The sequence below is a fragment of the Phyllobates terribilis genome, unplaced genomic scaffold (genome assembly GCF_046119375.1).
Source record: "Phyllobates terribilis strain yellow unplaced genomic scaffold, ASM4611937v1 Scaffold_11__3_contigs__length_659146591, whole genome shotgun sequence".
NCBI lineage: Eukaryota > Metazoa > Chordata > Amphibia > Anura > Dendrobatidae > Phyllobates > Phyllobates terribilis.
Window position 1 is genome coordinate 116,473,216 of NW_027362771.1, and position 27,731 is coordinate 116,500,946.

At 42.3% G+C, this 27,731-nt stretch overlaps 1 protein-coding gene across 1 annotated transcript; it reads right to left on the reverse strand.

The window, feature by feature from the left end:
* Positions 1-329: 329 nt before the first annotated feature.
* On the reverse strand, positions 330-26,918 carry GLT8D2 (glycosyltransferase 8 domain containing 2). Its single transcript, XM_073651542.1, has 10 exons — positions 26,647-26,918; positions 20,204-20,245; positions 18,211-18,303; positions 17,953-18,127; positions 17,743-17,860; positions 16,635-16,719; positions 6,487-6,599; positions 4,671-4,837; positions 2,636-2,748; positions 330-563 (listed from the first exon to the last, which is right to left on the reverse strand). The coding sequence occupies exons 2-10, from the start codon at positions 20,220-20,222 to the stop codon at positions 397-399; spliced, it is 1,050 nt and encodes a 349-aa protein (XP_073507643.1). The 5' UTR covers positions 20,223-20,245; positions 26,647-26,918; the 3' UTR covers positions 330-396.
* Between the last annotated feature and the right edge of the window lie 813 nt (positions 26,919-27,731).

Here is a 27,731-nt window from a genome sequence, read left to right on the forward strand (position 1 = left end):
TTGCGTTTCCGCAAGCAGAATTGCCTTTGTCCAATGCATAAAAAACGCAAGGCAATTCCGCATGTGGAAAACGCGCGAAAAATGCGCGATAAACGCGTGCGGAATTCCGCATGATTTTTTCCGGGAGAGGACTTGCAGAAATGAAGCAGAAATTTTCTGCTTCATTTATGCAACGTGGGCACATAGCCTTATGCTTATTAAAATGATGCTTTTTGCATTGGTTATTGAGGATTTGCTCTATGTGCCAATAATAATAGCAAAATGTGGATAAATAGCGCAAACTTGCTGTGGTGGCGTACCCTTACCCAAAAAAATGCACAAATGGTAAAATATTTACAAACCAATTTATTTCAGAGAAAATTCTAAGGTAATTCAAAGAAGCTAAAACATATCTACTTAGACGCGGCGGATCTGAAACTTTCCAGTGGGGTCAGAAATGAACCATTTCTCCCAAAGCTTGTAGTGTGAGCAGGGGAACTTCCATGGTTTAAATCGTCCATTCCAGTGAAGCAGCTTGGCATCCTGAACCACATCCTGAGAAAGCTGGTTTTCTGGACTCAACCCTTTGTTATATAATAGAAGATAAAGATGTATGTCAGAATAATGTTTTATATTTTTTTGCAATTTATCCATTTAACTCCAAAAATTAATCCTGGTTCAAGACGGAAGGTTTGCAGTAGTTTTTACAGTTTTATCATAAATCAAGGTTTTTACGTTTTTTTAATTTCAAAGGATGTTATTGGCACTGAAACCTAAAGTGCGTGCAGACTTAGTTTTGTCACTTGTGATTTATTTATTTATTTATTTTACAGTGGACCTGTCTCCTGCTAGTTGCATTCTGCTTATGACTTGTCCACTTTATTTTAACAAATATGTTGGGGTCTTGACTTTGTGGCACTAATATATAAGCAACGCACTCATGTTCTCAAATTAGAAGTTGCCACTACCTATCCATCATCCTCCTCCAAAGCTTTTTTTCAATTGAAGGAGGTCGATGTAAACTTCAACATAAATCTAAGAGTACGTGCACACGATCAGTAATCGCTGCGGATTGGACGCAGCGCACTTGCGCTGCGAGCAATCCACAGCGGCCATATGTTACAGCATAGTGGATGGGATTTGTAGAAATCCCATGTCCACTATGCGTCTCCGTGCACCTGCTAATCACCCGCAGACATGGACATGCGGCGCGTCTTTACAGATCGCAGCATGTCAATTTCTCTTGCGGAGTCGCTAGTCTCCGCAAGAGAAGTTATATCACTGTAATGTATAAGATCCGGTGAATCCACATGGTTCAATGAACACATGCGGATTCACCTGCGTGCAGTGCTTTGGACACAGAATAAAGTATGCTGCGTTCAAAGCGCTGACCATACCGATCGTGTGCACATCCCCTAATACTCTCCTTTACAAAGGTTTATACATAGCTGCATCTCCCTCTATTTCTTCCCTTATTTTTTCCTATGACCCTACAATTCTTTACTTTATCCCAACGATTTCAGACTCTACAATCTTAAACTTTCTGTCTGCAAGACTGCACCGGTACTGTGCAATGCACTACACCACGGTTAATTTTGAACACAGACAGTTTTAAGTGTGCCCTTTAGCCCCTTTTCGACATAGGACGTACCGGTGCTTTCAATTTTATTACAAGTTCCTGGATGTACCAGTACATCCTGGATATCCTGCGGGCACAGAAACGGTGCCCAGCACAGTCACCGTGGAAGATTGCCTTAACTGACAGCTGACCTCCTGTGCAGCAACATGTAAAAGGTTGTGAGAGACAGTGGATTCCCTCTTTGTTATCAGTCCCCTTGAGATTTAATCAAGTGGTGCTGAAGGTGGACATGGCCACCCGAGGTCATTCAATGATGGCTGGGTGTGCCAGGTATTGTGGCCTGTTAGGTCTTGCCATAAGCAGGGTCTAACAAGCCTCTTGTTAGTATAGGACTGACAGGTCTAACATCCTGCAATACATAAGTATTACAGAGTATTAGATCAGTGATCAAAGTGTAACATTTTCAAGTCCCATAGAGAGACGAAGTAAAAAGTAAAAAAAAATCTGTCCTGTTCTGATGGTGTCTGATCCTTTGGTGCATGCACGAAAGCTCAGTCGACTATGCTTTTGTGCACCTCCAAAAAAAACGAGCACTGCAGGAACAGATGCCAGATGTAGTTCAACATTACTCCATTTGCCTCATTATAGAGAATGGTTCCGTCTGAATCACTTTTGGAGATTCACTTGGAAACCTCCATATAAGTGCTTAGTGCAGAGCACAGGATAAATTAGAACCAAGCCTTAAAAGTGATCTTAAATGGTACCAACAAACAATTCCAACTTCACCCACCAAAAAACATTCCCCACTCCGTGTCCACCATCTATCAATGGAAATATAGGGGGTTGCCACATTACTGGTAGCACAAAGGCTCTGGAAATGCGATGTATCTACCCCCCCAAAATAAAAATCCAGCAATACCTGCGCTCCCAAATCAAATGCCCCCCTCCCTTCTGTGCCCCACAGTGTGCCCAAACATCAGTTAGCGTAACTGTAGTTGGAAAATCACAATTAACAAATGTCAGAAAGTAACTACAATGTTAAAATAATATAGAGGAATGAGGCATGGGTATAGTCACCTAGATGCCGAATGTGCCAGGATGGAGGGATGACGGAATATTTTTCATGGAACACAATAAGCATGGGAGGAGTACTTACTCCACCTCCAATGGTGCTGCTGTACAGATTCTCTCTGAAAATAATACAAAGTATCTTGTGTCAGTATTCTTGAACATGGATTGTAAAATAGCAATGACAAGTAGACATTTCCTTTGTTGATTCTTGAGTCTCTCATAATAACCACTGTGTAAGAACTAAGGAGGCAGCCGTGGTGGCGGAACATTCCGTATGAAGACCCCATAGTTCTCTGAAACATCAGGAAGTACAGTGGGTAAAGTAAGTATTTGATACACTAACGATTTTACAAGTTTTCCCACTTACAAAGGATGGAGAGGTCTGTAATTTTTATCGTAGGTACACTTCAACTGTGACAGACAGAATCTTGAAAAAAACATCCAGAAAATCACATTGTATGATTTTTACAGAATTAATTAGCATTTTATTGCATGAAATAAGTATTTGATGCTATAGAAAAACAGAACTTAATACTGGTTCAGAAACCTTTGTTTGCAATTACAGAGGTCAGACGTTTCCTGTAGTTCTTGACCAAGTTTGCACACACTACAGCAGGGATTTTGTCCCACTCCTCCATACAGATCTTCTCCAGGTCTTTCAGGTTTCGGGACTGTCACTGGGCAACATTGAGTTTCAGCTCCCTCCAAAGATTTTCTATTTGGTTCAGGTCTGGAGACTGGCTAGGCCACTGCAGGACCTTGAAATGCTTCTTACGGAGCCAATCTTTAGTTTCCCTGGCTGTGTTTTGGATCATTGTCATGCTAAAAGACCCAGCCATCTCCAATGCTCTTACTGGGGGAAGGAGGTTTTTGGCCAAAATCTTGCAATAAATGACCTCATCTATCCTCCCTTCAATATGGTGCAGTTGTCCTGTCCCCTTTGCAGAGAAGCACCCCCAAAGTATGATATTTCCAACACCATGCTTCACGGTTGGGACGGTGTTCTTGGGGTTGTACTCATCCTTCTTCTTCCTCCAAACATGGCGAGTGGAGTTGGTAACAAAAAGTTCTATTTTAGTCTCATCTGACCACATGATCTTCTCCTATGCCTCCTCTGGATCATCCAGATGGTCACTGGTGAACTTCAAACAGACATGTACTGGCGTGAGCAGGGGGACCTTGCATGCCCTGCAGCATTTTATTCCATGGCGGCGTAGTGTGTTACTAACGGTAATGTTTGAGACTGTGGTCCTAGCTCTCTTTAGGTCATTGACCAGGTCCTCCCATGTAGTTCTGGGCTGATTCCTGTCCTTTCTCAGAATCATCCTTACTCCAAGAGGCGAGATCTTGCATGGAGCCCCAGACAGAGGAAGATTGATAGTCATCTTTTGTTTCTTCCATTTTCTAATAATTGTGCCATTAGTTGTTGCCTTCTCACCAAGCTGCTTGCCTATTGTCCTGTAGCCCATCAAATCCTTGTGCAGGTCTACAATTTTGTCCCTGGTGTCCTGAGACAGCTCTTTGGTCTTGGCCATGGTGTAGTGATTGGAGTGTGATTGATTTGAGTGTGTGTACAGGTGTCTTTTAAAAAAAAACTAACAGGTCTGTGAGAGCCAGAATACTTGCTGATGGGTAGGTGATCAAAAACTTATTTCATGCAATAAAATTCAATTTAATTGTATAAAAATCATATAATGTGATTTTGTTTTTGTTTTTTTATTTTTAGATTCTGTCTCTCACAGTTGAAGTGTACCTACGATAAAAATTACAGGCCTCTCCATTCTTTGTAGGTGGGAAAATTTGCAAAATCGGCAGAGTATCAAATACTTATTTTCCCCACTACAGGTAGGGGGATGAGACTTTGGGAAAAAGCAGCAGTTTATTAACTGTACTTTATTTTCAGTGGGTCATTTTAATACTAGTATATGATTTTAAGGAATTATATGTCAGCTGTGATGTAATTTTTAGCATACCTTAATCTGACATTTAAAAACGGACAAAAGTGAGTAGTGTATTTAACTGAATTATTGGTGTAACTTACTCCACATTTTTCTTCATCCATTTCTCCAGTTTTTTAGTTATGTGCTGTTGTCTCCACTCAGTCATGTTTGCTACAAATACACCGGGGTTGAAAGAACAAGTACTTGGGCTGATTCCAAGTTTCTGAATTGCCTTCTTTCTGTAGTCAAGGAACCCCATGTATGTGTTCTACAAGAGATAGATAATTCTTTACATAGAGCATAACTAGTTAAAAGCATGTTTATATGTCAAGGAAGTACAGTATGTCATTATAGGAAGTTATCTAGTACGGGAGTAAAGTGAATTTATAGGGCCCTATAGCAAAAGGAAACGGGAATGAATCAGCAAACTAGAAATAAATCAAGTTATATATAATAGCGTCATATATTAGAGAACCCACGTAGTAGTGCTATATAGCAGAAAGCCTCCAATCTATTATTCCTTACTAAAAGATACAATGTTATAGTACCTGAGTCAATTTCCTCAACATCTCTGCCCAGTTCAACGTACTACAGCTCTATGTATGACCATGCCATGCAGACACATAACAAGATCACCTTGGTGGGGGTCAGGGGGTTGGGATCTCCAACAATATCTTGAACAAATAGATCTTGGAATTAATTTTCAGTTAAGATTCATGGTCATTAAAATAAATGGAAATTAGAAAAAGGTCTCATCTCTGCTGACTTGATATATTTTATCATTTTTTTTCTCTTTACCAGAATGGAGAGAATCACGTTAGGCAGCCCGCGTTGTGGGAAATGAGGAGCCTTGGAGCTTCAGATAAGGTTGTTATTAGTACCAACGCGTTTTGGCGCCTTTCTCAGGGTCAAAGAAAAATTGTTTTTTTTGACCTTGAGAAAGGCGCCAAAATGCGTGGGTATTAAAAATAACCTTATCTGAAGCTCCAAGGCTCCTCATTTCCTGCCGCCCGCCTAATGTGATTCTCTCCATTCTGGCAAATATACATCTGGAAGATATCTCATCCAGCCACGAGGCAGCAGCAGCGGATATTTATGCTTAAAGAGGTGTTGTGTCTTCACACAACACCACCAGGTGAGCGCAACCAGCCCCTCAGTGGTGTTCTTTTTAAACGGTGCTGCACTATTTTGTGTGCTTTTGCCCCTCTCTAAAGTTCTTCATTTTTACATTCCTATGTCTTATCAATTACAAATAGAACTAGTATGGTGGCTCAGTGGTTAGCCTTTTAGTGTTGGGGTACTGGGTTCAAATCCCACCAAGGACAACATCTCCAAGGAGTTTGTATGTTCTCCCCGTGCTAATGTGGGTTTCCTCTGGGTATTCCAGTTTCCTCCAACAACATACTGATCGGGAATCTAGATTGTAAGCCCCAATGGGGACAGTGCCGATAATGTCTGTAAAGTGGTGTGGAATTAATGGTGCTTTATAAGTGACTAAAATAAGTAATAAACTAATAACGCAATAGCCCATTAAAGAAGACCTAACACTTCCCATAAATATGTAATTTTTTTACGTGATGTAAATGCTGTTGTGCTCCGGAATCTTTCGTTTATTTTTTGTTCCTGCACCACTCCATTCCTGAGATATAGCCCTCTCTTCTCTCTGTATGTAAATCTAGTCTTTTTAGCCAACTAGGCGTGGTCTTCAAGATGACTCACTCAGAGAATAGTTGATGACCATGCCCACTTGGAAAAATAAATGACGATTTATATAGAGGGAAGAGTAGGTCATAGCTCAGAAACAAAAATGCACAGGAACAAGGACAAAATAACACCAAATTCAGTAGAACCACTACATTTACAGCAGGTAAACAATTACATATTCATAGGAAGAGACAGGTCTTCTTTAAGACACACCTGTATTCCTACACTTGCGATAACTTCTTGAAGTGATGGCAAGTCACAATCATCAGAAAATGCAGCAATGTGTCCTCTTGATATTTTAGTGTTGTAAAGTTCCTGAATATCTCCTGTAAACGAAAAAAGAACAAAACACTTAAAATAGCCTTAACCCAGCTGATTTATTTATGGGATGACAGTACATGGTGTAATCCATACATGTCAAACTCTGGCCCGCAGGGTGGTTTTATTTGGCCCGCGACACCAGAACCACCACCCCTATGTGGGGCCATTATTTTGTGTGGAGGACTATCTGGGGCCTATTATACTGTATCGAGGACTATGTGGGACCCATTATTCTAAGTTATTGTCCAAGTTTTTAATTTTGGCCCTCTGTGTGTTTGCGTTTGACTTCCCTGGTGTAAACCATATAAGAATTAAATATTTCTTAACATCCTCAACACTAGAGAGAGCAAAAAGTGTAAACCACATTGGAGAAAAGCTGGGACTTACTGTCAGGGTATTGCAGCATGAAACCCCAATAACCCATGCCAGTGAGCAATGCACAACATGAGCCTACAAGTATATATAATATCTAGATATATACAGTTGAAACCAGAAGTTTACATACACTATATAAAAAGACACATATGCATGTTTTTCTCAATATCTGACATGAAATCAGAATAAATCTTTCCGGGTTTAGGTCAATTAGGATTACCATCATTTTTAATATTTGCCAAATGCCAGAATAATGAGAGAGAATGTTTTAAGGCTGTTACGGGTCCGGGAGGTGGAACCTCTGTGCCGAGGTGCAAGGAGGGACCCAGAGGGGCGTGACTAAGTATCAACCCGAACCGACCCTGGTCGGACGGCGGCTAACGACTCCGTGACCAGGGAGGGACCGAGCAGAGGGACCAGGTGCTACTCTGGGGACGACCTTGTAAGAGAGCAGGTGGCTCCCACGGGTCAGATGGCTGGGACTGACCGGCATAACGGATGGACACGGCAAGCAGGCAGAAGTCTCTGGTTAGCTGACGGGTGGTCACGGTACGTGACAGCAGAGCGAGTAGCAGTCTCTAGGTTTATCAGGCAGGTGGTCACAGCAAGTGACGGCAGAGTCTCCAGGCAGGCTGGCAGGAAACAGGCGGGTGCTCCCAGGTGAGCGGGCAGACAGACAAGGCTGGTAATAAGCAGGTAACAGGTGGGCGCTCCCAGGTGAGCGGGCTGACGGACACAGCAGGTAACGGGCGGGTGCTCCCAGGTGAGCAGACTGACAGCCAAGGCAGGTAACTGCCAGGTAACAGGTGGGCGCTCCAGGTGAGCAGGCTGGCAGGCTCGGCAGGTAACGGGCAGATAACTGGCTGGCTGGCAGGACGAGAAGTCAGGCTAACAGCGGGACATGAGGGCTGAAGCAGAGATAAGAAACTGCAACAACTTTGCTCGGGCACCTCCATTTTGGAGGAGGTGCCCTATATATGGGAGGACCCTCAGCCATTGGCCGGGGACTCCTTAGGACGGCGTGCGCGGCCCCTTTAAGAGGGGGGAGCACGCGCACGCCCTAAGCACCGTGCCCGGGGGACTGCGCGCGCCGACAGCAGGCTGAGAAGGAGAGCGGGGAGCGCAGTGAGAGGGACGGCGTCTCTGCCCGGAAGGAGGCAGAGACGCCGAAGCTACAGGGCTGCGCGCGCCAACAGCAGGCTGGGAAGGAGAGCGGGGAGCGAGGAGGTGAGAGGGACGGTGTCTCTGCCTGGAAGAAAGCAGAGACGCCGATGCTACAAAGGCATTTTTATTACTTACTGCAAAGTCAAAAGTTTACATACACTAAGATTACTATGCCTTTAAACAGTTCTGGGCTGACCATATGATGATGTCATGTGTTTGGAAGCTCCTGATAGGATTTTTGGCAACATCTGAGTTAATTAGAAACACACCTGTGGATGTATTTTAATGCACACTTGAAACACACTGCTTCTTTGTGTAGCATCATGGGAAAGTCTAAAGAAATCAGCTAAGATATCAGGAAGAGAATTATGGACTTGCACAAGTCTGGCTCATCCTTGGGTACAATTTCAAGATACCTGAAGTTGCCTTGTTCACCTGTACAAACAATTATACAGAAGTACAAACAAGATGGGAATGTCCGGCCATCATATTACTCAGGAAGGAGACAGGTTCTGTGTCCCAGAGATGAACGGGCTTTGGCCCGACATGTGCATATCAACCCAAGGACAAAAGCAAAAGACCTTGTGAAGATGATGGCGGAGCTGGTATGATTGTGTCAATATCCACAGTGAAACGAGTACTGTATCAACATGGGCTGAAAGGCCACTCTGCCAGGAAGAAGCCATTACTCCAAAAGAAACATAAAAAAAGCCAGATTAATGTTTGCAAATGCCAACAGGAAAAAAGAACCTTAATTTTTGGAGACATGTCCTGTGGTCTGATGAAACTAAAATTGAACTTTTTGGGCATAATTACCATTGTTACGTTTGGAGAAAAAGGGAGACGCTTGGAAGCCTAAGAACACCATCCCAACTGTGAAACACGGGGGTGGCAGCATCATGTTGGGGGGTTGTTTCACTGCAGGAGGGACTGGTGCATGTCACAAAATAGATGGAATCATGAGAAAAGCAGATTATGTGACAATACTGAAGCAACATCTCAAAACATCAGCCAGGAAGTTAAAACTTGGGCGGAAATGGATCTTCCAAATGGACAATGACCCGAAGCATACTGCCAAAATGGTAACAAAGTGGCTTAAGGATAACAAAGTCAATGTTTTGGAGTGGCCATCACAAAGCCCTGATCTCAATCCTATTGAAAATTTATGGGCAAAGCTGAAAAGGCAGGTGCGAGCAAGGCGACCTACAAACCTGGATCAGTTACACCAGTTTTGTCAGGAGGAATGGGCCCAAATTCCGACCAACTATTGTGAGAAGCTTGTGGAAGGATATCCCAAACGTCTGACCCAAGTCATTCAGTTTAAGGACAATGGTACCAAATACTAATGAAATGTATGCAAACTTTTGACTTTGCAGTAAGTAATAAAAATGCCTTAAAACATTCTCTCTCTCATTATTCTGGCATTTGGCAAATATTAAAAATTATGGTAATCCTAATTGACCTAAAACGGTAAAAGTTTATTCTGATTTCATGTCAGATGTTGAGGAAAACATGCATATGTGTCTTTTTATATAGCGTATATAAACTTCTGGTAACAACTGTACATGTGTTTTTAGATTTTATCTTGCGGATCAGTAGAGGTCCGACTGCTGGGACCTCCTCGGATTCCTAGAATGGTGCTTAAAAAAATGCCACATTACAGAGGAGTGTGGCCATTCATGTGCACCACCACTTCATTCTTTCTCTACACGGCAGCTACAGATAGCCGAGAACAGCGTTCAGAAAAAACGGTTGAAAATGTTTAACCCTAGAACGCATACCTGGGGCCTCGCAGGCCCGTCCTGTTAATTGTTTTCTATTTTCTGCAAGATTACTTTAGTTAGAATTTTGAAACTCTAGGTATTCCTCAGGTATATAGTTGTTTGTCATTTTTGTTTGAGTTATTCCATGTTATTTGCACACGGGCCTAAAAGGCCCCAGGTATGTGAAAATGTAGATTTTTATGGTCATGCGTTCTAGGGTTAACATAAGAAAATTCTATATTTTTAGCCAAAAATATATGCATTTCACCAAAAAATAATCTGAGATCTGGGTCTGAATGCTTGGGCAAAATGCAAATAAATGTGCTAGATTATATTAAAGACTATAATAAGAAGAAAATCAAATCAATTGAACTAAAGCTTCATCTTAATTATTTATAGAAAGAATATACTTTTTTTTAATTATGAACTGAAATTGAAAATTCCAAACTGTTATGAACAAAACCCTTAAAGGGAATCTGTCATTAGGTTTGTGCTATATAATCGGAGAGCAGCATGATGTAGAGGCAGAAACCCTGATTTCAGCGATGTTTCACTTGCTGGTCTGCATGCTGCCATTTTGAAACAATCACAGTTGTGTCTGCTGCAGATCTAGCAGAGCTCAGAATGCTGAGCTCTATATAACACCACCCACAAAACTGATTGGCAGCTTTCTGTGTAACACTTTACATTGACAGCTGCCAATCAGTGGTGGGGGTGGGGTTATACATAGCAGAAGGACTAGATGGCATGAGACACCTAGTCCTCTGGATAATCTGCTGATAAAACACTTGATTTTATCGAAACAGTAAAACACAGCCTGATGTAAGTGAAACGTGGGCGAGGGACGGCCACAGGACAAGGGGTACAGCAACAATCAGCAGACATGCACAAATATTACATAATATATTACAAATCTTTACCAAACAGTTTATAAAAAAAACAAAGGAAAGGATGGTAGATAAACAGCGTATATATAACAAATACAATGACAGCAGTTACTCTTAATAACACTAAGAGTATACACAGGTACAGTTATATGCCAGCAAAAATACAGGCGATTAACCATTTCTATGCATAAAGCCATAAAACGACAGTGTTGTGCCAGTACTCTAGTAATCGCATACTCGGAGCAGCTTTTGAAGTGTCTCTTACCGAAGAGGCCTTTTCTCCTAACTAACTAGACCTCCATGAAGTTACTTATATATTCGCATATATATATTCAGATGTAAGATGGTACGGGTACGTCCTGAGACTGAAGTGGACGGTTCCTTGCTGGGCTGAGTCCCGAATCATCAGAAACGCTGCATGGAATTTCTTAGAGAATGCCAATCTCTCTAACACAGGGCTTATCTAAGTCCTTAGAATTAAGGCCTCACATGGCCTAGCCCAAGATGCTGTGTCCTTGGTTGTCCTCCCCAAGTCTGCTCATGTTAAGCCGAACAACGTGTCCCAGAGTCAACAAAAACAGATCCAGAGTCGCACCGTTCTATCCAGAGTTTTTTCCTACAATGGGTAGCTTTTCTGTCCTTGAACTCACCTAGCAACAGTCACCAACTGCAAAACCCCTGTACTGCAACTCTGACCATCCCGCTGCCCTCTACTGGCCAGATCATATATGACATCACAAATCTCCAACAATACAGTAAACTGTGATTAACCCTTATATAAGTGACACATTCCTGGGATCAGGCTCTCAGCTCCTACATCATGTTGATCTCAGATTACATAGCAAAAACCTGATGACAGATTTCCTTTAATACCATCTAATATTTGTGTTTCATTCAATGCTGAGCATATTTAAGGGTATGTTCACATCTAGGCGGATAGAAAATAATGTCAATCGGCCCACCTGAAATGTGCAGGGCAGTTTGGTTCCAAACAGGGATGTACTTGAACACTTGCTTCAATAAAAATGTGTATCTGTATTTGATATGGCTAAAACATAGATTTCTTCATGGCTCTGTATATTCAGCATAAAACATAATGTATAGAAAAATGGCAACAACAAAAAAAAAAAGGGTCTAAGTGTGTTTTTTTGTTGCCAATTTTCCTATACATTATGCTTTATGTTCACACCTAGGTTTTTTGATAGTTTTTATTTTGCATGAAAAATGCAGACTATGGCCAGAAAACCATAGTGGAAATTACCCGCAAGAAACACAATTAAAAACAAAAATGTACCCATTAAATCTCATTCATTTTACTGTTACTGTACAACACTGCGAAAAATGCACAGAAAAAAAAAAAAACAAAACATAAATAATGCAGCATGTGAATTATCCCTTACAAAGTAAATCCATAGCAGCAGTTATAGGAGATATAGAAGAAGCAGTCCCTCTCCAGCCCTGGACCTATCTGCCACATATGAAGACACCAGTATTGTAAATGTCACACAGTAGGTAGGAGCTTTGATACAGATTATGCATTGGGGTCCAAGAACTTTGACATACAGTGGTGTGACAAAGTGTTTGCCCCCCTTACTGATTTCTTATTCTTTTGCATGTTTATCACACTTAAATGTTTCAGATCACAAAACAAATATAAATATTAGACAAGATAACAAAAGTAAACACAAAATGCAGTTTTTAAATGAAGGTCTGTATTATTAACGGAAAAATAAATCCCAACCTACAGGGCCCTGTGTGGAAAAGTGATTACTCCCCTGATAAAACATAAATTAACACTGTGGTTTATCACATCTTTAGGAAGCTGAGTTCAATTTTCCTAGCCTCACACAGGCCTGATTACTACCACACCTGTTCTCAATCAAGAAATCACTTAAATAGAACCTACCTGACAAAGTGAAGTAGATCAAAAGATTCTCAAAAGCTAGACATCATGCTGCAATCCAAAGAAATTCAGGAACAAATGAAAAACAAAGTAATTGAGATCTATCAGTCTTGAAAATGTTATAAAGCCATTTCTAAAGCTTTGGGACTGCAGCGAACCACAGTGAGGGCCGGCTCCAGGTTTTTGTGGGCCCCGTGCGAAAGAGTCTCAGTGGGCCACTTTAACACATACCACAATTCATGATGCACCCCTTCACTGTGTAAGCCCCCCAACATGCAGCCCTGTGCATGCAGCATCAGCCAAATTCCATGTGCAAGAGGAATGAAATGCAACATCACCCCCTTACATATGCAAGGCCCCACAACATGCAGCACATGCATCACCCACTTCCCTGTGCTAGACCCTCAACATCACCCACTTACTTATGCAAGCCCCCAACATGCAAAATCACTCCCTTATGCAATCCCCCGCAACATGCAGATACATGCATCACCCCCTTCACTGTACAAGCTCTCCAATATCCAGCCCTGTGCAAGACCAATGACATACAACATCACCCCCTCTTCCCTGTGCAAGACCCACAACATGCTACATTAACCCCTTCCCAGTGAAAGGCCCCAGCACTATGCATGCATCACTACTTTCCCTGTGCAAGACCTCAACATCACTTACTTATGCAAGTCCCCAACATGCAACATTAACCCATTCCCTGTGCGAGCCCCCACAACATGCTGCACATGCATGCTTCACCCCTTCCCTGTGCAAGACCCCCAACATCACCCCCTTACTTATTCAAGACCTAAACTTACATCACCCCCTTACTTATGCAAGCCCCTACTGCCTGCCGAACAGTGCATGCAACTTCTGCACATTCGCTGTGCCAAACAAACACCATGCATCCTCCCATATAGTAACCTGATCTATTTTTTTGTGCCCCCAAAACACAGTATCAGACCACTTACACTTAGTTCTATAAAAAACTAAAATGTATAATTCCCATCTCCACACTGATCCATTATGCAGTTGCTCAGTCCTCTCATGATCTTGTGTAGTGAAGTATCAGGTCATCTCCAGCAGCCTCAGCAGCACACCTGCTTCCTGGTATCAGGTTCACACTGACATGGAGGAGGCCTCGTCCCTTACAATCACATCATCCCCTAACAGGAGAAACTCCATTATAGATGCTACCTAGAGCTGATACCAGGAAGCAGCGTTGTCCTCGACGGTGAGTGGGCCAACCCGTTTTTCCAGGCCCCCCCGCACTTGCCCAGGTACATGGAACAGTGGAGAACCTTCCCAGGAGTGGCCGGCCGACCAAAATTACTCCAGAAGCACAGCGACGACTCATCCAACAGATCACAAAAGAACCCACAACAACATCCAAAGAACTGCAGGCCTCACTTGCCTCAGTTAAGGTCAGTGTTCATGACTCCACCATAAGAAAGAGACTGGGCAAAAATGTCATGCATGGCAGAGATCCAAGACAAAAACCACTGCTGAGCAAAAAGAACATAAAGGCTCATGTCAGTTTTGCCAGAATACATCTTGATGATCGCCGAGACTTTTGGTAGAATATTGAACTTTTTGGAAGGTGTATGTCCCATTACATCTGGCGTAACACAGCATTTCAGAAAAGGAACATCATACCAACAGTAAAATATGGTGGTGGTAGTGTGATGGTCTGGGGCTGTTTTGCTGCTTCAGGGCCTGGAAGACTTGCTGTGGTAAATGGAACCATGAATTCTGCTGTCTACCAAAAATTCCTGAAGGAAATTGTCCGGCCATTTGTTCGTGACCTGAAGCGGAAACGCACTTGGGTTATGCAGCAGGACAATGATCCAAAACACACCTGCAAGTCCACCTCTGAATGCCTTGAGAAAAACAAAATTAAGACTTTGTAGTGGCCTAGTCAAAGTTCTGACCTTAGTCTGATTGAGATGCTGTGGCATGACCTTAAAAAAGGCGATTCATGCGCAGAAACGCTCTAATGTGGCTGAATTACAACAATTTTGCAAAGATGCGTCGGCCAAAATTCCTCCAGAGCGTTGTAAAAGACTCGTTGACAGTTATCGCAAACTCTTGATTGCAGCTGTTGCTGCTAAGGGTGGCCGAACCAATTATTAGGTTTAGGGGGCAATCACTTTTTCACACAGGGCCCTGTAGGATTGGATTTCTTTTTCCCTTAATTATAAAGACCTTCATTTAAAAACTGCATTTTGTGTTTACTTGTGTCATCTTTGTCTAATATTTAAATTTGTTTTGTGATCTGAAACATTTAAGTATGACAAACATGCAAAAGAATAAGAAATCTGTTCATACCACTGTAGTTCTTGAATCTGAAATCTTAAAGGGGTGGTCTGAAACTAAATTTTATTTTACACCTAAATCTTTATTTAATGTCATAATCTAATTTCTTTTCCGGTATACGTTAATTCAAAAGTCTCTATTCTTCCCTCAATACTTTAACTACTTTATTTTGTTTCTACAGCTTCCTCTTTGATGATGCTGCGGTTGAGAATCCCAGTACATGCTAGGATGTTCAAACGAGACGTGATCAGGGGACAGGGGCTGTGGTCAAACGAAGTGTCATCAGTGACCTCCGTTTAATGTCTGGGCTAGTCCCTGCTCTACTGAGCTGCCACCCCAAGAAGAAGCCGTACGCGAAACGCGCGTCGGGGTATTTCCCTCGACCACTCTCCACACAGGTCTTGCCTAACATGATACTTTAAGCATTACTTTGCTTCTTGTCATTCCTTAGCACGTTTCTGTTCTAAGCATATTTTCTCTGTAGGATTTTTTATTTGCACTAGAAGCATTATGTTCATTTACTGATTAGGCTGTGTTCTTCTGGGAATCCATTTGGTATTTCACCCCTTTGAACCGCTCAGTGGGACTGCTTAATCTGTGTTATATATTTGCTTGCAATAAGTCACTTGGCTTCTTTTTACTATGCCTCATTTTTGTGGGAAATCATTTGGTAACTCCTAAGCATAAATACTACTTAGTGAGATGCTTACCTTAAGTTGCATTCTTTCAGTGAGCCACCAGGCTTTTCCTTGCTATATTCTATAGCTCAATACCCTCCTTTTTTCTGCAGTCCCATCCTATATATTTCCCTACTGGAGATTCACTATTTGTGCATGATATTTAGTGCTTAATGATAATTTGACAAGTTGTTTTGTTGACTTACCTTGTGGATTAGTCTTCCATTTGACATCCTCATTTTTATTCGTTTTTACGATGTGTGTTTTTCTATTAACAAAGATTTACTATTTTTATCCTGATACTGACCAACATAATCATATTGTTTTGTAGATTATCTTGCTCTTTGAGGATGGCCTTTCACTAATTTGGTCAACTATAGGTGTTTATTTTTTGAGCCAACACAGTCATGCATAGACCAGCCCCGCCAACACAAGTGATATCACTTGCAGGAGTAGCGCTTATCTCTGCTCACTCGTTCTCTTCTTACAATGTGCAATGACAATGCGCTCTGTCGCCGGCTCGTCACTTCTGATCAGAGCCGGTGAGAGAGCGCATTGTCACTTTGCACTGAGAAGAACAATGCACAGTAAAAGGAATCTACTGAGCATTTGTCAGAATTGACAACTGACGCATGATCAGTACAACAGGGAGGTCACTGATGGAGCTTTGTTTCAGGGTGGGGACAAAGGCTGTGGCAGTGACCGTAGCCTCTGCCCCTTGCACTGGAATTTTCAAACAAAGCGTCAAAGAGGAAGTAGTAAAAATACAACAAAGCAGTTAGACAGTGTAGTGAGGGAAGGATAGGGAATTTTTAATTAAAGTACTGTATATTAGAAAAAAAAATAAATTAGATTATGCCATTAAATAGATAGAGATTTAGGAGTAAAATAAAATTTTGTTTCGGACACCTCTTTAAACTGAAATAAATTATCTCATAATTATGTAAAAGACAGAAAATCCTACCTAAAACAATGATGTCATCATCCAAATAAATGACTGTCTCATGTTCCGAGGTAAGCAAAGGCAGATAAAAACGGACGAAATTCAGCTGAGTTTTTTTGTTAAACAGAGAGAAAGAAACATACATAAATGATAAAGCAAGAAATGAAATATAAAACAAGTCAAAAAGTCTTCAATGGCTAGGGCTGCACGGCTTAAAGGGAATCTGTCACCCCCTGGGACCTATCAGACCTCTAATATGGGCATAGAATTGTGAATCTATAGTTACCTGTATGGTCCATATTAGATGTCTACTTGCTTTGTAATAGCTTTTTATTACATTAGTTTCGGCAAGCTTCGCGTCCGGGGAACGCAAAGAAATCCCTGCCTATTAACTTAATTTCCATATCCCCCCCCTCCCCTGTGACGTGCAGTTTCCAGCCGGATCCCGCATCTGCGCTGTTTCCTCTGTACGGAAGTCGCTCTTCTCCCTGCACTCTGTGTATCCTTGTGGAGCAGGGATCAGGCGCCGGTGAGTCACTCTGCCTTCCGGGCGCCTGTGCACAAGTTTCCTGCTCCACAAGGATACACAGACTGCAGGGAGAAGAGCGACTTCCGTACAGGGTAAATTGTGCAGGTGTGGTTTCCGGCCGGGAACTTCGACTAATTTCTTTAAGGGCCCACTACTCTCCCCCCAACATATGTCAAGGGAAATAATGATCTGGCGGGTCTGATTTTGGACTGATGATCCTTTTATTCTCTATGAGATACGCTGCTGCCAGAGATGTCTGGATGCGGCTCTCTCAGAGAGAGCACAGTGATGGGTGAGTCGGGTGAGATAGCTGCCAGTTGCACGATTGTCCAAACCATCGTTCAGCCAACAGCTTTCTCTATAATGAAAACTGAAAAATAGGAAAGAGAAATCGGACATGAGAAAACTGTTTCTTATTTTATTATGAAGGAATTCTCTCGAAAATTTAATTTTTCTGGAATAAAGCAAACATGGTAGAACTGAACAGCCTGGACGAGAAGACTACAAAGATTTGTAGTTGGATTAAACTGAATGATCGTATTTCATATATCTAAATATGATCTGATGTAATTTGTTCATGTATTTATAAGATTTACTTACAGGCTGAAGTAGCTCAGGTAAGGCTGCATCAGGGCGAATTTTTCCTTTAAGAACCATGGGGTTAAACTCCACAATTTTATATTGTATCTCTGACAGCTGTGTGCCTTCAATCCATTTTCTGAAATACAGCATTAACCAACTGAATATTCCTTCACAAGGGAGAGCACGAGAATGTGGTACATTTATTAATTCCATATGATCTTCCATTACCTGATATGAACCAAGGAGTTTTTCAGACCAATAATATAAAATAGCACATTGGCATTAGTGTTGCTATAAATGCTGTTAATCGCGGCTATGGTGGCACCCATACGGCCAGAAGCAGCGCAGATAACAACTGGAATGACGTCCTCATCCTCTTCCTCCTCCACTTCCAAAGCAACATCTACAATACACATTATGTGACACATTTCATGTAGAATCTTTCGTATGTTTTGGGTATACCTGAAGATCTCATCCTGCACTTACCTTCTTGTTCCTTCAGGATTGGTGCCTTATAGGTTGCGCTATACCATATTGCACAAAATGTCAACACCAGCAGAAACAGCAATATGTGATTAACTGAAATAAGAAAGATGGAATCCTTAGAAAAATGACTGTGTTATGAATAACTGCACTTAGGCCTCCTTCACGTGTCCATGTTTAAACACATACGTGAAAAACTAGTACTGGTGCCATCAGTGTGTCATCCACGTGTCCGTTTTTACCATCAGTGTTTTCCATCAGTGTTTCGGATCAGTGTGCCATCAGTGTGTCATTCGTGTGTCCATTTTTACCATCAGTGTTTTCCATCAGTGTTTCGGATCAGTGTGCCATCAGTGTGTCATTCGTGTGTCCGTTTTTACCATCAGTGTTTTCCATCACTGTGTCATGTGTCATCAGTGTGTGCGATCAGTGTGTCATCCGGGGGGTCCATTTTTACCATCAGTGTGTCATCAGTGTTTTCCATGAGCGTGTCATTCATCAGTGTGTCATCCGCGTGTCATCCATGTGTCCATTTTTACCATCAGTGTTTTCCATCACTGTGTCATGCATCATCATTGTTTTCCAACAGTGTGTCATCCATGTGTCCATTTTTACCATCAGTGTTTTCCATCAGTGTGTCATGCGTGTGTCCGTTTTTACCATCAGTGTTTTCCATCAGTGTGTCATCCGTGTGTCCGTTTTTTACCATCAGTGTTTTCCATCAGTGTGTCATCCGTGTGTCCGTTTTTACCATCAGTGTTTTTCATCACTGTGTCATGCATCATCAGTGTTTTCCATCAGTGCATCATCAGTGTTTTCCATGAGCGTGTCATTCATCAGTGTGTCATCCGCGTGTCATCCATGTGTCCATTTTTACCATCAGTGTTTTCCATCAGTGTGTCATGCGTGTGTCCATTTTTACCATCAGTGTTTTCCATCAGTGTGTCATCCGTGTGTCCGTTTTTACCATCAGTGTTTTCCATCAGTGTGTCATCCGTGTGTCCGTTTTTACCATCAGTGTTTTCCATCAGTGTGTCATCCGTGTGTCCGTTTTTACCATCAGTGTTTTCCATCAGTGTGTCATCCGTGTGTCCGTTTTTACCATCAGTGTTTTCCATCAGTGTGTCATGCGTCATCAGTGTGTGCGATGGCAAGCCTGTGTGTACCTGGCAGCCGTTTAACACTGCATCACACATTGCTAACATAATATTATAGGAAAGATGTATTGCCTATGTGTAAGGTTGCTACCCCGCTTATCTATGTCTACAGCCATGCATCACAGCTGTCATTAAATGCTAGCACTCTTTTGACCTTAGACCAGTCTACACAGTGAAGCTGATAAGTGAGCTGCATAAAACAGTAAGCAAATTGCCTCTTCAGAGATGAAGAGCACTTGAACTCTATAGCGCCACCTATTGGAAGCAGCAAACCTACAAATCACAATCTCCCCTTTACAGGAAATTTCAGCTTATTGCGTTTGAATATTTATTAATATTCACATGAAAAATAGGAAATACCACAAAAAAATATGTTTTTAGTAAAAATCTGATTATAAGTTATGATATATTCTATGTTATATATATAGTTTTTATTCAGTAGGTACACGTTTTATTGGATGCAGTGCTATAATGTTGCTTGTAACCGTCATTGTTTTTCTTCCTTCCCTCTGCTCTTCTGGTTTATGTAAATTCATATCTTCTCTCCATTTTTGTTGCATGGCTGGACTCCTGTTGTGCTGTGGAATCAGAATTCTCAGATTGCTCGGACTCCATCTTATTGTTTCACTAAAACACTAAATAAGATAATGCAGCTTCATATCCCTCCTCCCCTGACTTCTTTTTACTATATTAGTCTAAAAGGATTTTTTTTGGGTGTGCTAAGTTTACCAATGACAGCACCTCATGCATTCATATGTAATACTGATATGTGCAAGCTTAAATAGTTTTAGTAGATTTAGAAGGATCAGATTTATCATAGTTAAATAAGAACTACTTACGTTTCCGTAAAATAGCCATATGTATAATCTATACTGCGTTATCTGGAAAGAAGACAAATTAATAATGATGCGTATATAATAAATGTGGAAATAAACATGCAGTAAGTTTGTCTATAGCTACCTGTATTGATAGTTGCATGTAAAGAATTATTTACATATGGGTATATGCCATAATGTCTGTGGAGCTAGTTCCACTGGTGAGAGCCTCATCTCTTGAGAACATGGTATAGCTGCCCACCAGTCAGTGGAGAGGAGACCATGCATTATCGGCTGGCTCTATTCACTTGTGTGAGAGTTATGAAAATTGACAAGAGTGCTAAGTCATGAGATATACGAGATCAGCAGCAGGGGATAAGAGCATAATAGGTAAGATAAGTATCATGTATTATCCGTAAATTTTGAGATTACAAAAATGTGAAATTATTTAAAAAAGCTCACCTCTCCAAGGAAAAAATATATCCCCTAATCTTTAACATAATTTGTAATGGTGTAAATGTATTAAAATACTTAAAGAAGTTGTCCAAAACTCGGACAACCCCTTCTCAATCACTATGCTTACCCCAGGTAAAATAATAACACCTATACTCACCTTCAGGGGTTGGCGCGTTCCAGTGGTGTCGGCACTGGCTCTTCTGGGGCTAGTGTGACATTATGTCACATGATCCCTGTGGCCAATCGGCGACCACTTCACTGTCCCCTCCTTTGGACATAACTGACATCCGGTAGGAAGTAAGATCTGTGGCTGCTTTCTCTCTTCCTCCGAATGTTTGATTTGTCCGAAGGAAGGGAAAATTAAGCAGCTGCTGATTGGCCGCAGGGATCGTGTGACATAACAAAGTGACGCAAGCCCCAGAAAAGACAATGCCAACACCACTGGAATGACGCCTTTGTAAGGGTATGACAGAGACTGTCGTGTTCCTGCCCCTGAAGACAACAATTATGTAGTGTGAATACTGTCATGTGTTTTATGGTGACATGTGAAATGTAAAATGTAGAGTGTACGGTAACTAATGTATAGTGTGGTAGGTACTGATGCTGCTGTGTGGGTACTGCAAAGGTAACACCTAAGATAATTCTGGTATACTCAGCTCAGGTATAGGGAAAGTATAGAATATAGTTTATTGCTTAGGATAAAGATAGTTATTGTAGATACAGTAGGGCAAGATACAGTTAATATTTTGGGAATAGCCCAGATTGGGAGGGGATAGGGCAAGTAAAAAAGGGAACCACTTCCTGGTTAGAGTAGAAAGGGTCAATTAGTAAGAGTTAGAGGGTTAATGAGAGACAAGGCCTAGTTCAAGGTGTAGGCTGGAGGCACGTGAAGTACATATTGTTCTGGCGGTATGATGTGGTATCAAATTTCCTGTGGACCTTCCTGCAACATCCGGGGACTACGGCCCAAACTAGTCACTGAGGAGAGTGCCTTAATCATCTCTTCAGTACAGAGAAAGCGGATGGGGAACCACATGAGGGAAACGTAGTGGATATCGGGAATACTGTGGTGCCGGATGGGAAATCCTTAGGAGCAAACAGGACCTCTTAAAGTAGCGATAGTCTGAGCTGAACGTAAGGAAATGCTAGAAATGTACTGTGCTGATGAAACAAGAATCAGAGTGTGCTGTGCCCGATACTGCGTGTTAAAGAATGATGTACTTGAATTGTCCAGTAAAGTTGAACTTATTAAAATGAGCCGAGTGTCCCCTGGTGTGTGTGAAGCTGGTCCTGGAACTGAAGTGGAGACAACGAAGGACTCTGGTCTGCAAGTGAGTACAATGCAATGTACACAGCCAGGGGCGGACTGGTCCACCGGAGGATCGGGAAAACCCCCGGTGGGCCCCGGGTCCCGATGGCCATACCCCCCAAGCCCCACCCCCCTACCCCACCTGGGCCCTGTACAGAGAACAGAGGGCCCCCCCGGTTTGCCAATCATATCGGCAGCACTGCCGATATGATTAGTGATGGGCCCTCTGCAGTGGCAAAGCAGGGAGAGCGATCTCCCTGCTCTGCCTGCTGCCGCAGTGCCCTTCTCCCTCCTCTGCGCAGCGCGACACTGCCGGCACGTGCGCAGGAGGTCAGTCTCAGGGCGATAACATCTTTTGCCCTGGGACTGTTTCCTGTGCACGCTGTGGAGGACGGACCCGGCGTCGCCCCAGGCAGCGGCTGCAGGCCTGCAGCTCATCTCGACGCGTGAGTATGAAAAGCGGGGGAGGGAGGACCCCTGGCTGAGGACCCCTGGCCGAGGACGGCAGTAAATACTACTGGGCAATGGGCATGATTGTCATCATGCCCATTGCCCAGCATGTCCTGCTGCCAGCCTCTGGTTACTGGTACTATGCCCAGCAGCATGGACTACCACCAGTGGCTGGCAGGACATGCTGGGTGGGCATGATAGTACCACGGACGCTGGCAGGATATACTAGGCATGAATCATGCCTGCCTAGTATGTCTTGCCAGCCTCTGTGGTACTATCATGCCCACCTGGCATGTCCTGCCAGCCACTGGTGGTGGTGTGGTACTATCATGCTAGTACTACTACCACCAGTGACTGGCTGGCAGGACATGCCGGGTGGGCATGATAGTACCACAGAGGCTGGCAAGACATATAAGGCATGAATCATGCCTAGTATGTGCTGTCAGCCTCTGTGGTACTATCATGCCCAGCATGTCCTGCCAGCCACTGGTGGTACCATCATGCATGCCCATTGCCCATTTTGTTTTTATTAAAGATGGAGTCCCTACATGTGTTTTATTTTTATTAAAAAAAAAATTTCTCTGTGTTGTGTTTTTTTTTTTTACTAGAAATTCATGGTGGCCATGTCTAATTTGGCGTGACGCCATGAATTTCAGGCTTAGTACTAGCTGACAATACAAAGCTGGTACTAACCCCATTATTACCCAGCGTCCCACCCCGACCAGGGCCGTTGGAAGAGCAGGATAAAGCGCCTGGAAATGGCGCTACGATGAATGCGCCAATTCCAGGGGTGGCTGCGGGCTGCCGTTTTCAGCGTGGGGGGCCCAGATTGCTTGGCCTTACCATGCTGAGAATCCCAGCCCCCGCTGCCTGGTTTTACCTGGCTGGCGATCAAAATATGGCGGGAGCCCACGCATTTTTTTTTTAAATTATTTTTTAAAATAATTAAAAAAAAACATTGGGCTTTCCTGACTTTTGATCAGCAGCCACGGTAAAGCCAGGCAGCTAGAGGTGGCAGCCCGTAGCTGTCTGCTTTATCTGCGCTGAGAATCAAAAATTCTGCGGAGCGCTATGTCATTTTTGTTTTATTATTTATTTTCACACTTCTATATGTGTGACAGGCCCAACAGCTAATCACAGACGCTGACACAGAGAATGGGCATCTGTGATTGGCTGCTTGAGTAACCTGAAAGCAGCCCATACATAGTACCATACTAGAATGTACGGGCTAATTGTACATTACTCGAACAGTCAATCACAGACGCCCATCCTCTTTGACAGCATCTGCGATTGGCTGTTGGGTCTGTCACATATAGAAATGTGAAAAGAAATTTTTAAAAACGATGTAGCGCTCCGCAGAATTTTTGATTCTCACCGCAGATAAAGCGGACAGCTATGGCCTGCGACCCCCCGCTGCCTGGCTTTACCTTGGCTGGCGATCAAAAGACAGAGAAGCCGAATATTTGTTTTAAACTTATTTAACATTTTTTTTTTTTTTAAAATGCGTGGGCTCCCGCCATATGTTGATCGCCAGCCAGATAAAACAAGGCAGCTGGGGGCTGGGATTCGCAGCATGGTAAGGCCCAAGCGTTCTTGGCCCCCCACGCTGAAAATCGCAGCCGGCAGCCACCCCTGAAAATGGCGCATTCATCATAGCACCATTTCCAGGTGCTTTACCCGGCTCTTCCAGCGGCCCTGTGTGGCACCCTGGGTAATAATAGGGTTAGTACCAGGCCAGCTTTGTATTATCAGCTGGTACTAAGCCCGAAATTCATGGTGTCACGCCAAATTAGACATAGCCACCATGAATTTCTAGTAAACAGAAAAAAAAAAAGAAAAAAGACAGAATTTTTTTTTTTATTAAAAATAAAACACATTTAGGGACTCCATCTTTAATAAAGAAAAATCCTCACTCCAACGTAATCCATAGGTCTTCTGTCTTCAGCTTTGCTACATCTTTGCCATCAGACAAATATGTCTGCTGACAGAGATGAGCAGGCACAGAATGACACTGGAGCACTGTTACTGCGTAGTGCGGCACTATGTTGCTTTTTTGTCATTTCATGCAGTGTAGAAGTCTTGGGAAAAGTGTGGATTGTGCTCTGGAAGTGATCAGTTATAGCTAACTATGTTATTTTCTGCAGAGATAAGTCCTGCATAGAAGATGTGATATATCGGTCTGCAGCAGATAAAGAACTTGTGAGTATATGTATTACCTATACACGCACACTGACACTATATACAGAGCTCCTGTGTATAATATCAATGGTGATCATTGCATTACCTGTACACTGACACTATATACAGAGCTCCTGTGTATAATGTCACTGGTGATCACTGTATAACCTGTACACTGACCCAATATACAGAGCTTTTTTACATTTTTATTATTTTAGTATTATTTGTCACGATGTGGTGGCATTATGTGCTTTGGTCATGACATGACGATATTTGTCCCTTGTATGTGGTATTATTCGGTCACTATGTGGTGGTAATATGTGGTCTCATGGTGTGTCAGTATTTAGACCTTGTATCTGGTAGCATCTGATCACTATGTGGTGGTATTATGTGCTTTGGTCATGGTGTGGCGGTATTTGTGCCTTGTATGTGGCATTATTTGGGCACTATGTGGTGGTAATATGTGATCTGGTCACGGTGTGGTAGTATTTCTGCCTTCTATCTGGTAATATTGGTCTTGGTAGAGTGGATTGTGGTTGGTCATTTGTTTTATCTGATATCAATAAGGGGAAACCTCTTTATTTCCAATAGATATTAAATACTTGGATGTTTAACCCTTCCCTGTCCTGTAACTATTACACAGCAGCAGAGATGCAGTTACAGAGGTACACCAGAAAAAGCAAGTTGGCATTTGGTGAGATTTTCACCTCTGTATTTATAAGACAAAACCAGGAGTGGGTGAGAAATGCATAAAACATTACCTCGGATTGCTCCACTCCTGGTTTTGTCTTATAAATACTGAGGTAAAAATCTCACCAAATACTCAAAATGCCACAATCTTCTGACAGTGCGGATTCCACCAATAAATAAGTGATCACCTTCCCAACCTGTGCATCGCTGATAACTTGTTTTCACCAATAAAAACCTTTTAATGCAAACTACAGTAATTGTACATCGCATTTCTGGTGAGCGCACAGTGATGGGCAGGAGCCGCCAATATAATGGGTATAACGGCTAACAGGTATTTGCAAATAGCTGAAGGGTGGGTTGGCCCGGGTGGGTTGGCCCGGGTGGGTGGGCCCCTGGAGTCAATTTCCCTGGTGGGCCCCAGACACCCCAGTCCGGCGCTGTACACAGCACAACACTTATGGACTGTAACACTGTTTGCTTGAAAAGTGCCAGGGTGCTATGGAGAAGCAACTCGCCCACGGCTAATGTCCTGAGCACCTTACACCTACACCGGAGGTGAGTATAGGTATTATTTTATTTGGGGGAAACATAGTTATTTAGAATGCGTTGTCCAAGTAATGGACAACCCCTTTAACAATTGCCATCTCCCCAGTTTCAACCATTGCTGCATTCCTTTTCTGGATCACATGAGCTCTCCTCTCCTTTACCAGCTCGTAAAGAGACACCATTGTGTGCGGTGGTGGTACTTCCACCATTGTAAGTCTATGGAGTCTCAGATCAATGCTCCACAGATATACATTGTGAAAGCGACTTCTGGTCCACATGTAAACCCCTGTGTGATCCGGCAAGGTCACGAGATCCAGAAATGGACTATAGTGGCGCTGAAAACCAGGAAAGACAGCAATCAGAAGGTATGTAATGCCCGTACGCTACATTACAGACATATTTAGAAAGAATAAATATTGTTCTGGGAGAGCTTCTTTAACATTATCTGACTCTCCTATTATATTCCTATGTAGACTGGAATTTATATAATGTAATATGTCATACTATTAATACCATAGAAATCTAAGAATATTTTCTACATATTTAGACCTAAGTTTGGAAAAGGTTAAATTAATTGGTAAGCTCAGCCAAAAACTGAGTATTACTTCCTGTGTCTACAGGCAGAAAAATATACATTTCATTTCCTGCACGGCAAGAATACTTAAAATTTGCAACCGTAAAAGTCCAGACAGTTCCAACAAGTGTAGACTTTGCCAACATTTGTAATGCACATTTAATTTAGCGTAATTCGTGGATGAAAATCTAACGTATTTCAAAGATCAAGATAAATCGTTATTCGTTGCAAATAAGAATATTTTAACAGCTGGATTGTACATACCAAGACGGCGACAGTTTAGGCCAAGTTTTTCTTATCGGACATTTCATGGAAGGAGTGGACGAAAAAAAATGTCCACGGAAGCCTGTGTTACTGGAAGCAGAGAAAACAATGCTGAAAGTTATCTTCTTTAGTGAGCAAAGGTGTACCAGGCTGGAGGAGGCATTGATCGTGATGCCTGGATTCTCCTTTGTTCTATCCAACGTGATGAACTGCCTCGTACAATGCTACATTTGCAAGCACAGACAGGAAGAAATGAGTTCCAGATGAAAACTGTTCCAACATCTGCAAATCCCCCTTGTGCTTCGCATAGGGATTTTTGGCTTTCTGAATGGAAAATAAGAATATTACTGTAAAGGTGCCATTAAAAGTCTAACAACACAACATGACCTTGGAAATAGAGTTAGGGTCCATCCAATAAGATCACCTTGTTGCTGGTGGATGGATTATCCATAAAAGACAAAGGCAGCACTCCATAGTTCAATCTGTGATGATTTATTGACCCATCATGTCAGGGCTGGTGGATGGATTATACATTTTCTGATGAAAAAAATGTACTTTTATTTATATAGAAGTAAATATACTCTTTACTATATATCTATAGGCCAGCGCTGATAAAGCATTTTGTATGATCACAGCAAGAATTGTGCGTCTGCTGAATCACATTCATTAAAGGGGTGTTCCCACATTTGGAAGTTTTCCCCTATCTATAGAATAGAAGGTAACTGATTGAGCAGCTGGGCTTGTTTTTTGCGGGACGAGTTGTAGTTTTGAATTCTACCACATAGTGCACTGGAAAATGGGAAAAAAAATCCAAGTGCATTGAAATTGCAAAAAAGTGCAATTCCACAATTGTTTTTTTTTTTTATTTACCATGTTCACTATATGGTAAAAACTGACCTGGCAATATGGATCTCCGGGTCAGTACGCAGAAACCAAATATGTACAGTTTTTTTTTTTTTTTTTAACCCCTTACTTACCGGGGACGTATTAGTACGCATATTGCGTACTGCCCGTTCAGTGAGGGCTGCTGCGCTGAGCCCTCACTGAACGGAGCACATGTCAGCTGATTCTTACAGCTGACATGT

Excerpts from the sequence above, each read along its gene's own strand:
- GLT8D2 (XM_073651542.1), bottom strand. Across the intron at positions 18,128-18,210 it reads AATCCTGAAGGAACAAGAAG|ATGTTGCTTTGGAAGTGGAG; the intron begins GTAAGTGCAGGA and ends TGTGTATTGTAG. Across the intron at positions 2,749-4,670 it reads TGGATGAAGAAAAATGTGGA|AGAGAATCTGTACAGCAGCA; the intron begins GTAAGTTACACC and ends TATTATTTTCAG.